The sequence below is a fragment of the Thamnophis sirtalis genome, unplaced genomic scaffold (genome assembly GCF_051295495.1).
Source record: "Thamnophis sirtalis isolate CommonGarterSnake01/CBP01778 unplaced genomic scaffold, rThaSir2_p1.2 scaffold_8, whole genome shotgun sequence".
NCBI lineage: Eukaryota > Metazoa > Chordata > Lepidosauria > Squamata > Natricidae > Thamnophis > Thamnophis sirtalis.
In genome coordinates this window covers 11,348,265-11,363,493 of record NW_028261388.1, presented here as the reverse complement: position 1 = coordinate 11,363,493, position 15,229 = coordinate 11,348,265, and the positions used below count along the sequence as shown (strand labels likewise).

The following is a 15,229-nucleotide window of genomic DNA, read 5'->3' as shown; positions in this document are numbered from 1 at the left end:
TTAAAACAGATCAAGAAGCTTCATATATAATTCCCTCACCACTGTCAAACTATTAACTAAGTCTGCATTGCTATTACTATTAATCTTCTCATCATTCCTATCACCCATCTCCTCCCACTCATCACTAACTTTGTTGCTTGTATCCTTACAATTTATATTGTTTCCTAGTATGATTTGATTGCTTATTTACCATACTATGACTATCACTAAATATTGTATCTTGTGATTTGTGACGAATGTATCTTTTCTTTTATGTACAATGAGAGCATCTGCACCAAAGACAAATTCCTTTTGTGTCCAATCACACTTGGCCAATAAAGAATTCTATTCTATTCTATTCTATTCTATTCTATTCTCTATTTTTCTGAATTCTCTTCTCTTCTGTATTCTATTCTATTTTTTCTTCTGTATTCTATTCTATTCTCTTTTCTTCTGTATTCTATTCTATTCCATTCTAGTCTATTCTCTTTTCTTCTGTATTCTCTTCTCTTCTGTATTCTATTATATTCTTTTTTCTTCTGTATTCTATTCTATTCTCTTTTCTTCTGTATTCTATTCCATTCTAGTCTATTCTATTCTCTATTCTTCTGTATTCTATTCTATTCCATTCTAGTCTATTCTATTCTCTATTCTTCTGAATTCTATTCTCTTCTGTATTCTATTCTATTCTTTTTCTTCTGTATTCTATTCTATTCTCTTTTCTTCTGTATTCTATTCCATTCTAGTCTATTCTATTCTCTTTTCTTCTGTATTCTATTCTATTCTATTCTATTCTATTCTATTCTATTCTATAGGGAAGGGAAGGGAAAGGTTCATCTTAAGAAGCATCTGATAGTTTCTGCACGGGAGACAAATTCTTTGTGTGTCAAATCACATTTGGCCAAATGAAGAGAAGTGTTCTGATACCTCCCCTCCCCTGCCCTCCATTCCATTTCTAAATAGTTGTAGGGGTGTGTGTGTCAAACTGTTTTCCATAGCTCAGAAGGCAAGGCAAGAAGCAATGGATGTAAACTAAGCAAGGAGAGAAGCAACCTAGAACTAAGGAGAAATTTCCTAACAGTGAAAACAATCAACCCATGAAATGGCTTGTGTTCAGAAGTTAGTGTTGTGGCCCCTCCAGCAGAGCTAGCAGCAGATTTGGACAGTGAGGAGGTTGGGGAGGAACATGGCCCAGTCCTGGAGTCTGGGGAAGGCTCTGATGAGGGCTCTGTGTCGGAGGCAGAGAGGGGGCCACGGCTGTCTGACAGTTATCAGCTGCCTTCGGAGTCTGATATCAGGGAGGCAGACAAACATCTGGAGCCTGTTCCCAGTGTGTGCACACGCAGAGTTGCCAGGCAAGGGAAACAGCTAAGGAACAAAGGCCGACTTGGGAGTAAGAGCACAGGTGTACTGTGAATGGCCCTTCCCATAGGGAATAGAAGAGGAGTAAAAGGGGAGTGGAGTTTGCAGGAGACAATTAGTTCATTCCTGCATTCTTGCCAAGTATTGAGGCATCTGAAAGATATCGGCCTGGCCACTCTCCAAGCCTAATAAAGGTTGGTAATTGTGAACTATCTTGAAAGACTGTGGGACGGGACTTTGCTGGAGAGGAATTCACTGTAAATTACATAAAAGGGGTTTATCGGGATGAAGACTCGGCTTCGTACTGCTGGGGAAGCTTAGGTGCTCCATCACTGGAGGCTTTCAACATTTGATTGGACATCCATTTTGTCTGAAATGTCTCCTGCTTGAGCAGGGGATTGGACTCCAAGTTCCCTTCCAACTCGGTTGTTCTATCTTCTAATCTACTCTACTCTACACTACTCTACTCTGTTCTGTTGGGACAAATGCTGGTCTCCTCTGTGAGTTCTATTTTTAGAACTACCAGGGTAACTTCTAAATAAATAAAATGTTAGGAGCAGCCAGCATATTTTGGCAGGAATGTGAAGGAGGCACCTAGGGGCCGAGGGAGAGAAACCGGCAGGCTTCCTAAGTAGCTGTAATTTCAGCAGTAATCAAACAGAGAAATCATCCGTGTAAAAATTCATCATCGCCTTACCGTTTTCAGGATCCAAAAGAAACTTGCCGTTTCCTGAGCCGTATAAAGAATAGTGAATTTCACCATTGGATCCAATGTCTACATCTTGTGCGCCCATTTTGAGGATGATTTTGTTGGGGGGAATGTCCTCGGGAAATATTGCCATATATGTAACCTTAAGAGGGGGCGGGGGAAAGAAAGAGAAGTTATTCCAACTTGGACTGACAAATGATAGTCAATTAAAACATTCCAACGTTCTCGATTTACCATGTTGGTGGCGAAATATTAATAACATTTTTTATTATTATTAAAAAACGAGTAACATTTATGAAAGAATTAAACAACATAGGAGGCCTCTTGTCTTCTTCAAATCTTGGACAATGGAATCCATGATGGTCTTGCTCACTTTCATTTCCTAAGCTTTGCACCAACTTTTAATGACTCCATAATAGCAATAGCAATAGCAGTTAGACTTATATACCACTTCATAGGGCTTTCAGCCCTCTCTAAGCGGTTTACAGAGTCAGCATATCGCCCCCACAGTCTGGGTCCTCATTTCACCCACCTCGGAAGGATGGAAGGATGAGTCAACCTTGAGCCGGTGAGATTAGAACCGCTGAACTGCAGATAACAGTCAGCTGTAGTGGCCTTCAGTACTGCACCCTAACCACTGCGCCACCTCGGCTCCCTTGCAGGGTGGAGACTGGGCAACTGAAATGGAGCTGAGCGTGTACTGGCCGGATGCCCTTCCTGCCGTCAATGCAGAGTTATAATCGGCAGATATATATTCTCATTGTGCCCAGAGAGAGAAATATCTACCTCTACCTAGGATTGAACTTGCAGCCTCCTGATTGTGAGGGGAGAGCATCACTTTGAGGCTACCGCACCATTCATTTCCTAAGCTTTGCATATGCAGTAGAAAATAGAAGAGTGGCAACCTGCATGCTCGGCATTCTCAAATTCTCAGCGGGCTCAAACGGAAAGATCCCGCCGTATGGAAAGGCATGGGTTGTGGGCTACAGTTCCTCACCTTTTCTGGGTTTCTGGAGCGGCTTGGGGTGTGTGTGTTCTGCACAAGCAATGGGCAAGCATGTGTCTGATTGTGCAAATGGTATTTGTGCACACATGCTCTCCCGCTGCTTGAACAAGTGGGGATGCATGCGTACCTGTGGTCACCCACTTCCGCGGTCCACTTCCGAATGGCTCAAGGCCTAGTAGTGGACTGCGGCTTGGGGGGTTGAGGACCCCTGATGTAGACAACCCTACGAAGGATTGTCTCAGAGTGTTTGCAGCAGGACTACTATTTAGGAGACAATCCAAGGAGCAAAACACAGCGCACAGTGACAAAGACATTTAACAGTGGTTGATATGCAAGACGTATACAGAAATATACGTGGCAGGAAATACCTGGCAAGCAATCAATCTTCTTCTTAACTCTGCACTGAGAACTTAGCAATGGATACCAGACACAAGGAGAGAGATACATGGAGAGAGAGAGAGAGAGATATATGCCTTCTCCTGGCTGCTTTATATAAACACCTCTTAAAGTGGTAAAGTCTTGTGTGGACCCCCTATGAAGTCTTAAAGTGGCTATGCCAATGCTGATTCATCTTCAGAGAGCCAAGGTGGTGCAGTGGTTAGGATGCAGTACTGCAGGCCACTTCAGCTGACTGTTATCTGCAGTTCAGCGGTTCAAATCTCACCGGCTCAAGGTTGACTCAGCCTTCCATCCTTCCGAGGTGGGTGAAATGAGAACCCTGACTGTGGGAGCGATATGCTGACTCTGTAAACCGCTTAGAGAGGGCTGAAAGCCCTATGAAGCGGTATATAAGTCTAACTGCTATTGCTATTGCTATTCATTGCATCAGCCTTACATTTCATCAGCTTTACAGTTGCATCAGTTTACGTTGGCTGGTCACCTTTAAATCATCATTATCCCTGACACACCTTTGATGTAATTTATTGTAGGGATGGTGTACAAGTGTGGTCTCCTCCTTTGGAGTGTTTAGTACTCTTGATCTGAAGAGGAGAAGATTGATTCGGATATGAAGGGGTGAGAGATAAAGCAAAATAAGAGGGGTTGAAGCCCAGTTAAGGGGATGGCACTTTACTGCTTTTGATACAAGTGGTACAGATAGCTCTTGACTTTTAACAGGTTATTAAATGACTCTTTGAAATTCCAACAGATCTTCCTCTCTCTATTGCCCCCAACAATCTGGGTCAATACATTTGCCTCCAGAATTTTCGTTGGTTTTCATCTCTTTTGAAAAAGAAAAGCTGCAGCGGTACAGCAATTAGAATGAAGTATTGCAGGCTAACTCTGCCCACTGCCGGGGGTTCGATCCTGACTGGCTCAAGGTGGACTCAACCTTCCATCCTTCCGAGGTCGGTAAAATGAGGACCCGGATTGTTGGAGAGCAATAGGCTGACTCTGTAAACTGCTTAGGGAGTGCTGTAAAGCACTATGACGTGGTATATAAGTCTAAGTGCTATTGCTTTCTGTACTGAGTATCAGTCTTCATTCTTCACTGCTACCTCACTCCTTATCTTTCCTATGCTTCCTGAGAGCCTTGATGGCGCAGTGGTTAGACTGCAATCTACTTCTGCTGACTGCCTGCTGCCAGCAGTTCGATTCTCACTGGCTCAAGGTTGGCTCTGTAAACCGCTTAGAGAGGGCTGTAAAGCACCGTGAAGCGGTATATAAAGTCTAAGTGCTATTGCTATGCCATGTATACAACAAGTCGGTTTGGAAGTGCTGCTCCATGCCAGCGCCCCCATTCATTATCCATTTTTAGATCGTACTGACCCATCTCCAGATAGTTGGCATTGGAAACGTGATGCGTAATATGTTCAAAAAAACCCAAATTCTTCAGTTTTATCTGTCTGTTTATCTGATCTAATCTTAATTTCCATCCGTTGAGAAAGCTGGCAACTAACCTGATCACAGACTGGGCTGTTGTCATTCACATCGGTGACGGTCACTTCCACCGCACTCTGGGTGACGAACAGTCCATCAGTGGCTGTAATGTTCAGCAGGTAGACATCCTGTTCTTCTCGATCCAGAGGCCTCTTGACATACACCTTCCATTCATTCTGAACCAGGCCAAGAGCAAACTTCCCTTTGGGGTTTCCTCCTGTGGCAAAAGCAGAAAAAAACAACACAAAAATATGTTGCTTCAGGCAGGATATTAAGAAGTCCTTAAGGTTTCTCGCAATGACTTCTGCTCAAGCCAAAGAGTTAATACTGATCCATGTTAGTTCATCTGTCACGGATCGAGGGAACTGTAACAGAGAATAGAGGTTGAGGTTGAGGTTTGTTTTATTTATATGCCGCCCTATTCCCAAAAGGGACTCAGGGCGGCGAACAACTCAAGCGGGAAAGGGAACACACAAATACAAGACAAGCATTTAAGATAGCCAACAACCACACCTGTCGAGAGGGGAAGGGAGCTCATCAACCCCAGGCCTGCCGACACAGCCAGGTTTTAACGAGAAGAGAAGAACAAGAGCAGAAGTGGTAGTTTAAAAAGTATGTTCGGGGAGAGGAAGGGCGGGTAAGAAGGTGGTTGAAAATTAAAAATCAGATTTGAAAAAAAAAATCCAAACATCTGTCATGGATCGAGGGAACTGCAACAGGGAAGAGATAAGAAAAAGAAGAGAGGAAGTAGTAGTTTAAAAGGATATGCTGGGGAAAGGAAGGGCAGGTGAGAAGGTGGTTGAAAATTAAAAATCAGATTTGAAAAAAAAATTGAAAGATTTTTAAGAATTGTCATATTTAAGGCATGGGGATGTTATGGCTTAGCAACTAAAGACCCAGGGTGCTATACCATTAAGAATTAGTATAAAGATAGACATTAGAAATGGGGAGAAGATCACTTTTTTTTGATTTGGGAACTATTCTATTAACGGGTAGAAAATAGCAGCAGAATTTCGAAATCTGGATATGTAAACAAAGATGCGTACTAGAATAATGAACATCGAGTAATTAAAATAACTAAACCTTATGATTATTTGGAGATGAATTGGCTATAAATGTGTTGTCTACTTGATGTTTATAGATGTTTGACATTATTAATGGATTATAGATAAAATTAAACAGAGGGCCTAATCAAACAATGCAAAATTCTTAATAAGTGGAGATGAAGAGGTATTGAGAGTAATAGTTACAACTACTGTGTGTATAAGATTTATTATAGGTATTCAACAGAGAATGTAGAGATTGCACCCGGACGGTGTTACTGTTACTGTGAATATAGAAATCCTATACATAACTAAGAAAACTGTACAATAAAAAGTAATTTAAAAAAAGACCCAGGTACAAGACCCCAGCACTGCATGTTGCTGATGATGTTACCTAGTTTGGTAATGAAACGTCTGCAAGGAAGCAACCAAGCTCAGAGAGCACCAAGGATTCCACAGTTCAACTCTGAGCTGTAGATATTCTCTTCTATTGGAACTACTAAAGAAGTAAGAGCATTGTTCTCTTCTCACAGCCCATCTTCCTGATGCTTCTCAAGCTCCTTCTCCTTCACAATTTTGAAGAACATTTCCATAGCTGGCAAAAACAACATGCCACACTGACCTGACCCTAACCTACCCAGAATAAGTCGTGGCACGACAAAACCGCGGTCCACTAAAGCGCGCCCGATTAAAGCGCATCGCTGACGTCATCAACAGCGCGACAACAGCGACCGCGGAGAAAAAAGGGCGCTTTAAAAAGCGCTTTGAAAGCAAGCCGATTCAAGTTAAGGTAAGGGTTAGGTTTAGGTTTAGGTTTAGGTTAAGGGTTAGGGTTAGGTTTAGGGTTAGGTTAAGGGTTAGGGTTAGGTTTAGGGTTAGGTTTAGCGTAAGGTTAAGGGTTAGGTTTAGGGGGGTTAGGTTTAGGTTTAGGGGTTAATTTTAGCTTTAGCGCTCACAGCGTGCTTTTTTCGTCGCGCTGTGATGACGTCAGGTACGCGGTTTTGTCGAGCGCGCTTTAGTCGAACGCGGTTTTGTGGTGGAACCGAAGAAGTTAGCTAATTATAATCCGCATCCTTCTGAGCTCATCTTGGCAACATGTTGAGACACTTGCATTTCTCATTGTGAATCCCAACGGCAACTTTCTACCATGTTTTCCCCAAAATAAGACCCCAGATCTAGTGGATTGGGAAAGAATTTGGAACACAAATTATAAACTAACACGATCAGCAACACTTAAAGAAAATATATACAAAATGTTTTATCGTTGGCATTTATCACCAACAAGATTGGCAAAAATGCACCCGAACATGAAACCGACCTGCTGGAAGGGTAAAAAAGTACAAGGGACCTATTATCACATATGCTGGACCTGCCCGGAAAGACAAAAATATTGGACAAAAATTTGGAAATGGGTGCAAGAAATTACAGAACAGATAAAATACAAACCCGAAATCTTTCTACTGGGAATAATCAAAGGGAAACATACAAAGAAAATTAAGTACATATTAACACATCTGCTAACTACAGGTAGAATAGCATTTGCCCAATGCTGGAAACAAAATAATACCCCCTCGGACGAATTAGTGATAAAAAAACTTTGGATTGTGCAGAGATGGACAAATTAACACTGAAATTAAAAGATAAAGAAGAGTCAGAATATTATGAAATTTGGAACAATTGGTACAAATGGCTGCAAAACAGGAACAAAATTAATTAAGCCAAAAAAACAATAGATATAAATATATATAGAACTGTGTATAAAGGGTGTAAATATAGAAGCGAAATATTATATACATGTATTATGACATAACAATGTTGATGTCGGGACTGTAAGATGTTGTAGAAGGGAAAAAGTAATAAAAAAATCTGTCAGAAAAAAATAAGACCCCTGTCTTATATTTTTGCCACCAAAAAAAGGCACCAGGTCCTGTTTTTGGGGGTGGGGGAAAGAATGTTGTCCACTGACTCATCTCACTGGTGTGTGTTGGCCCCCGGCCTCCTTTTCGCTGTCAGGGACCTTCAGGAATTTCTTTGGCCGGCAAGTCTTTCTTGAAAGCCTCTGAAGCCAATAATTGATCCTGAGCTCTGTTATTACTTACAGGAAAGCTTACCTGGCTGCAGAAAAAATGAGCCAGCAAGGCAGATGGTGGCAGGGTGTGGGAGGCCTGGCTGCAACTGTCTGTAGGTAAGTTCCACCTGCCCATCCCTGCCCTAGCTTAATTTTTACCCGTGCACCCTGGAGTGGGCGGGATCTTAATTAGGGCTTATTTGAGGGGTGGCAGAGGTGGTATTCAGCAGGTTCTGGTGAATCGGTAGCGGAATACAGTATCCTTCCCCTGGAGTGGGGAGGGAATGGGGATTTTGCAGTATCCTTCCCCTGGAGTGGGGAGGGAATGGGGATTTTGCAGTATCCTTCCCCTGGAGTGGGGAGGGAATGGAGATTTTGCAGTATCCTTCCCCTGGAATGGGGAGGGAATGGAGATTTTACAGTATCCTTCCCCTGGAGTGGGAGGGAATGGAGATTTTGCAGTATCCTTCCCCTGGAGTGGGAGGGAATGGAGATTTTGCAGTATCATTCCCCTGGAATGGGGAGGGAATGGAGATTTTACAGTATCCTTTCCCTGCCACGCCCACCAAACCACGCCCACAGAACTTGTAGTAAAAAAAATTGAATCCCACCACTGGGGGTTAGGGCTTATATTGGGCACACGTGTAAAAATCAATCCAGGACTCACTTTTGGAGTAGGTCATATTTTCGGGGGAAACACGGTATGCAAACGACAACCCCGTGAGCCAACTTGGGAGACGGGATCCTTGTTTTGCTCCTCTTGAGGGTAATCAGATTCAAACAGTGAACAATCAATAGGCTTCACGCGGCACAATTCTCTTCCCACTTCAGTCTCAAGGGGACGTGCTTCAACCCCCTCATTCCGGTTACTAGGACAATTTCATTAGCTGCTGATTATGCAATCAAGGGAGTGCAGCAGGATGTGTTAATGGAGGTCTCTTCTCCCTTCCTCCCCCCCCCTCCCCATACCGCTGGTGTTGTTTCTGTATTCGTTACAATGCTTGTTTGGGGGTGTGTACGTGTGTTGAGTTGAGTGCCGATTTCCAGAGCCTGCCAAACGCACAAAGACACATGATCTTTAAGTAGACCTAACAAGAGGTCGTTTAAAGAGCCGTTTCAAGATAAGGCCGGCAATTAAAGTAAATTTATACAAGAGGAAAAAGCCAGCGAGGAAGAGAAAGGATGAAGCTAATCAGCTCGCTATTACCCTAGAAGTCTGACTCCGAACGCAGGGATATTACTTTTTCCACATCATTAAATTGCATGGTGCAAAATCAAGTCGGAATGCTTGTCTCCCCCGTCTTCCACAAGGGAAATAGAGCCATTTCAAACATTGGTGTATACAAGGAGTAAAAAGCAGGGAATAGTGATTTTGATCCATGTTCCTTAAAATTCCCAGTGTTTATTTATGCCTTGATGTTAAAAGTCTAGAGAGATTCTCAATCATCCGGTTTCATGATTGTCCAAAATGTCCCTTTTTCAAAAGGCAACTGGATTTTCTTGGGGAGGGGGGGGGGTCTTGTCTAATGGACAGATAGTTTATCCTTCACTATTTTTGTTGCCAATTTTAACGCTAGTTTTTATACTTGCTGTCATTAATTTGGTGGTCTTGATATTTAATCATAGCCCCCTTTTTCCATTGCATTTTTAGCTATCCGAGTAAACTACGGTTCTGTTATTTGTTTTAACAATACCAATAGCACTTAGACTTATATATCGCTTCGCAGTGCTTTACAGACCTAAGGGGCTTACAGAGTCAGCATATTGCCCCAAAAATCTGGGTCCCCATTTTACCGACCTAGATGGAAGGCTTGAGTCAACGTTGAACTGGTGAGAATCGAGCAATTCCCCGTGGCCAACTTGCCACAGCCCACCCATCGTGGAACCACCTGCTGTGGCCAACTCATTGTGGAACAATTTGTTATGGGCCAAGAGCTACACTAATACAGAGGTCAGGAATCTTAAACACCCGAAGAGCCACAAAGATCCTAACCAGAAACCACCTGTTCAATTCTGGAGCCAACCGGAAGTCCCCACCATAGAGCCTCCTCCTAGCATGGCATCCTTTTTCCTCTGCCAACCGAAAGTCCACTTCCCCCACCATAGAGTCTCCTCCTAGCGCAGCATCCTTTTACCTCTACCTGTCCTAACCGAAAGCCCTATCAACTGTGGAGCTGACTGGTGGCAGGGAACTGCAGCGGAGGGATGAAAGAGCCACATGCGGCTCCAGAACCCTGGGTTGCTGACCCCTGCCCTAATAGCAAAGAAATAGTGGGACAGAATCATTAACAAAGGGATGCAAACGGAAGGACAGAATGAAATGTAAATGTCAAAAATTTACATTTAAAAAAAAATTTATTTTAAACAATTGAATTGTTAAATTGTGCCGCGGCAAGTTGTCCCATTCGGTTTCTTCCCTTTTGAAAATGTTTTGCTTTCGGAGAAGTTCTTCTCTGAACTGAAGAATCTTCTTGGATGTGAAGCGAAATGTTTTCAAAGGAAAACAAAACAATACCAAGAAAGTCCAGTTGGGAAAAAACACATTTGGGATGATGTTAAAAGTGACATTATCCTACGAGCAGGGGTGGGATTCAGCCGGTTCGAGCGAACCAGTAGCTCCAACAATCAGCCGGGGAGCTTCCACAGTGCTCCTGGGGGCTGGGGAGGGCAAAAATGAGCGAAAAAAATGGGCCTTTTTTTTTGCTCGTTTTTGCCCCCCCCCCAGTCCCTCAGGAACACTTTATAAACCTCCTAAAGGCTATGCATGCCCTTTTTTTGACAAAAAAATGTGTTTTCGTGAAAATGGGCCGCTTTTGAGTCTGCAGAGTGCAAAAACTTTTTTTTTTAATTTGCCAGTTCAAAATCTAGGTGCATGTTATACTCCGAAAAATAAGTTATATAAAAATAAGGACAAATCCCATTCCCTTTTAGCACCGATGATGTTGGTAATAAAACGTCTGTAAGAAAACCACCAAATTCAGAAGACACCAAGGACTCCCCAGTTACATTTTCCTGTCTGCAACATACTATACTCATTGTCAATAGAGGTGTTTTGGTTTCACTTTACTAGAAGGCATTTCAAAGAGAACTTGTTCAATCTTCTACTTGGACCTTTGATCACAATCATCTTCTTTTAACGTCCCCATAATCCCTTGCATCAAGGTCGAGTCTGGGCAACTGAATGGAGCAAGCAGAGTGTTGAATAGCCAGACGCCCTTCCTGTTGCCAGTGCTGAGTTTTGTTCAGCAGATATATTCTCATTGTGCCCAGAGAGAGAAATATCTGCCTCTACCTAAGGATCAAACTCACAGCCTCCTGATTGTGAGACGAGAGCTCAAACTCTAGGCCACCGCACCACTCCTGACCTTTGACCACAATGATGGTCTCAAATCTGGCTTTTGCATGCCATAATGTAAATAAATCATAAGTAGAATTCAAGATTGTCTATGTTATTTAGTTAGTTATGGGAGTTACTGGCTCAATACTTCTGGAATATAATGGTTTGGGAAATGTTGTTCCAAGGAATCACCTGTGGCTTAATTTTTTTTAAGGTTAAAAGAACTGTGTGTGATTGTGTTATATATGTTTGCGTGTGTGCATGGAAATCTATGACTTGGATCTTTTATTTCCCCTATATATGCTTGCTTGCAAATCCAGTTCTCTGGTGATTAATTAACTTTTCTGCTAACATAATAAGCAGCACCAGCGTCTTAAAAGCATTCTAATTAATCATTTTTTTCTGTGCATTTTTTAAAATAGAAGAATCCCGACTGCAAATATTAACATATTTTACACTTAAAAAAAAATATCTACTGGCGATTTTCTTCTTACATTCGGCTTACATTACAACATACAAGGACTACTTTAAAAAATCTGACTTTTTCAAAGGCTTTAAAGCTTAAACAATCGGCATTATAACCTCTCAAATCTCTCGTTTTTGTTTACGTCAAGTCTAAATAGCCCCTACCCCAAATCAGTACATCTTACAAAAGTTAGACATGTTCAACTAGATAAAAGGAATGTGCAAATCCCCAAGAAAAATAAACTCTTCAAAACACAGGAATAAACCACACACAGAAAGTTTACAAGGTCAAAATACTGCAGTTTTGAAAATCTGCTATAAAACTTGTTGAGAGTTCCTACAGTTAACAGATTAACAAAATGCTAGTCTTTCCCCTTTGCCATTATGATGCTCACTGCTATCTCTTGGTGATTATCTTTACATCATAGAGACTAAAACATATGAAGAAGGGTTGCAGGAACTGGGCATGTCTAGTTTAATAGAAAGAAGGACATGGGGAGACATGATAGCATTGTTCCAATATCTCAGGGGTTGCCACAAAGAAGAGGGAGTCAAGCTATTCTCCAAGGCACCTGAGGGTAGAACAAGAAGCAATGGATGGAAACTAATCAAGGAGAGAAGCAACTTGGAACTAAGGAGAAATTTCCTGACAATTAGAACAATTAATCAGTGGAAGAACTTGCCTCTAGAAGTTGCGAATGCCTCAACACTGGAAATCTTTAAGAAGATGTTGGATAGCCATTTGTCTGAAACGGCATAGGGTTTCCTGCCTAGGCAGGGGGTTGGACTAGAAGACCTCCAAGGTCCCTTCCAACTCTGCTATTGTATTGTATTGTATTGCATCATACATTTTGGGGATTTTTTTTCCTGCATGGAAAGTTTTCATGATTGTGAAACACTGGATTGGCATAGGATTCACACCTGGGTGCAAGGAAGTACTACAGCAATAACAACATTGAAAATGAAGGGAACCTATGTCATATACCAGTGTTGGCAAACCTTTTCAGCACCGAATGCCAGGAACCAGAAGAGCAGCTGCCCGGTGCGCATGTGCGCACTGGAAGGATGATCTTCTGCTTTCCTGGTCTTCCAGTTTCTGGCGCGAATGCGCCCGTGAAGATCATGCACACCGGAAACCGGACGATCACCTTCCTGGGGCGCAAATATGCACCGGGAGTCTGCTCTTTCAGATTCTGTCACGCGCATGCACACCAGTCAGCTGGTCTTTGGGCACAAATGTGTGCCAGAAACTGGAAGACCAGGCAGCCGGCGTAAGTGCCGTAAACTGGAAGATCATCTTCCCGGCGTGCGCATGCACACGGAGAGGCTGCTCTTCTGGTTTCCGGCTCTCCCGCATGCATGAAGACCAGCTCTCCGGCACGCTGAAACCTGGAAGAGCAATGGGCGACGGCTCACGTTCCCGGAGAGATGGCCCTCTGTGCCACTTCCGCATGCCTGCCATAGGTTCGCCATCATGGTCATATACAATAACCACAAATATCTGATAAATAAGTGTCAACTGGGAAGACTCAGATTTAAATCTATGTTCAGATAGATTTAAGCAATTCCATACTTTCCAAGGGTGTGAAGGACCCAAAACAAAATAGCAGGAGGAAGAAATAGTATGCATGTTTGTCAACTTGAGTTACCGGTACATATAAAGTAACAAAGATGGGATAAACATCTAATAAATAAATAATAAATAAAATACTTTCATTTGTACATACCTAACAAGGTTATTTTGTTTAGCTTTGCTGTTTCTTTGTGGTAATGTTAGGAATATAATTCTAACGGTTGGGTTGGCAATATATAAATCATATAACAATGTTGTACCTGTTTCTTTAAATCATACTGTAAAATGTGATCGGTTGCTGTTTTCCCCAATCGGCCATAAGAGGGAGCCAGAATGACTGTTAGCTCTCTGTTTGTTAGATGCTGGGCTGATCTGATCTGAGTGTTTTGGAAGCTGGCTGTTAGAAAGTGCCGTGAGCTATTGTAAGTTTTGCATCTGCTAGCAACCTTTGAGTACCAGACTGTTTGTATGATTATGGACTATGTTATTTGGATCATCCCTTAACTGAAAGACATTGATAACTGACTGTCTTATCTGTGTATGACTTGGAGTGTTTGATGGACTCTGATACCTCTATTTCTACGAAAGTAAAAGCCTATTTAAACTGCAGTGTCTCTGTATACTGGTTTGTGTCTTCTCCAACACAACTCTCACAACGCTTCGCTGAACCTACTCGCTCTCCCAACTGGGAGCTTACCTAACAGGTTAATTTATGGTTCAGGGTATTGTTCACACCCAGAAATTGGGTTAACAAATAACAACAGTTGGAAGAGGCCTTGGAGATCTTCCAGTCCAATCCCCTGCTCAAGCAGGAGACCTTATACCAATGATGGCGAACCTTTTTGCAAAGGCGTGCCAAAATTGTGTCCACGTGCATTATTGTGCGCACGTGTGTGCCCATACCACAATGGAATGTGCCCCATCCACCTGCGCATGCACACGCAACCCCCCGTGCATGTGTGTGCAACTCCCCCATGGGGAGGAGGGAGTTTTAACCCTCCCCAGGACAAATATAATTTAAACAGCTTGTTAGGACTGCGAGCCGATTCCAAGTCCAACTCCTTTCATTGCTGCTAATTCAGAGTTACACTGACTGTGTTACAGTTGTTAAAGCAGGTTAGAGGAGGATATCCAAACGATGCACATTCACTGCCTTCCAGGGGTGGGATTCAGGCAATTTGGACCGATTCAGGTGTGCCGGTAGCTCTGACCATCCTGAAGGTAAGTTTTATTAAAACTGTGTACATGCATGAAGCACACAATCGTTGAACCGGTTGTTAAACTGGTAGTGTTCTGCTCCGGGCAATGAGGTTCTGCTCGGGCAGCCAGTTAACTCCACGCTTAGGAATATCTTTCAGATCACGTTTATTATCAGGCATCCTTAATAGCAAAACTTACAGTTCAGTGTTAAGATTCTTCTGACTTTCCATGATCTGTCCCATCACATAGTGTAAAAAGACATTAATTCCTCTAACCCATGCTGCTGGTGCAAAGCTGCTTCTGGTCGTGCCGATGGCGATTCAGTGAGTGCCCAGTAATAAATCAATTTCCCGGGCAGAGTACCCACTGCCCAATCGGGGAGCTCAGATGTGGTCACATGTTATGGGACTACATTTCCCATGAGGTAGTAACATTTCCCATGAGGTAGTTTCTTAAAGGAGACAGCACTTAATTCCTAAATTAGCTATATACTGTTGGGACAACACACTGGGACAGCACAGGTAGGATCCCACCACTGCTGCCTTCCTCAAGGGAATTGTTTATTTTTGTCTGTCCCCCCAAAAAAGGAGAACTTTAGTCTGTGTGAGA

The 15,229-nt window shown here is 42.6% G+C and overlaps 1 protein-coding gene across 7 annotated transcripts in view; it reads right to left on the bottom strand.

Annotated features, from left to right (window-relative positions):
- Positions 1 to 15,229, bottom strand: part of FAT3 (FAT atypical cadherin 3) — a 553,941-nt gene that overhangs the window by 93,722 nt on the left and 444,990 nt on the right. For all 7 annotated transcript variants that reach the window (XM_087721078.1, XM_087721079.1, XM_087721081.1 and 4 more), the window contains 2 exons: positions 4,955 to 5,151; positions 2,039 to 2,192 (listed from right to left, as the gene is read on the bottom strand). In XM_087721078.1, coding sequence (XP_087577204.1) covers positions 2,039 to 2,192; positions 4,955 to 5,151 — 351 coding nt within the window. The remainder of the gene's footprint in view (positions 1 to 2,038; positions 2,193 to 4,954; positions 5,152 to 15,229) is intronic.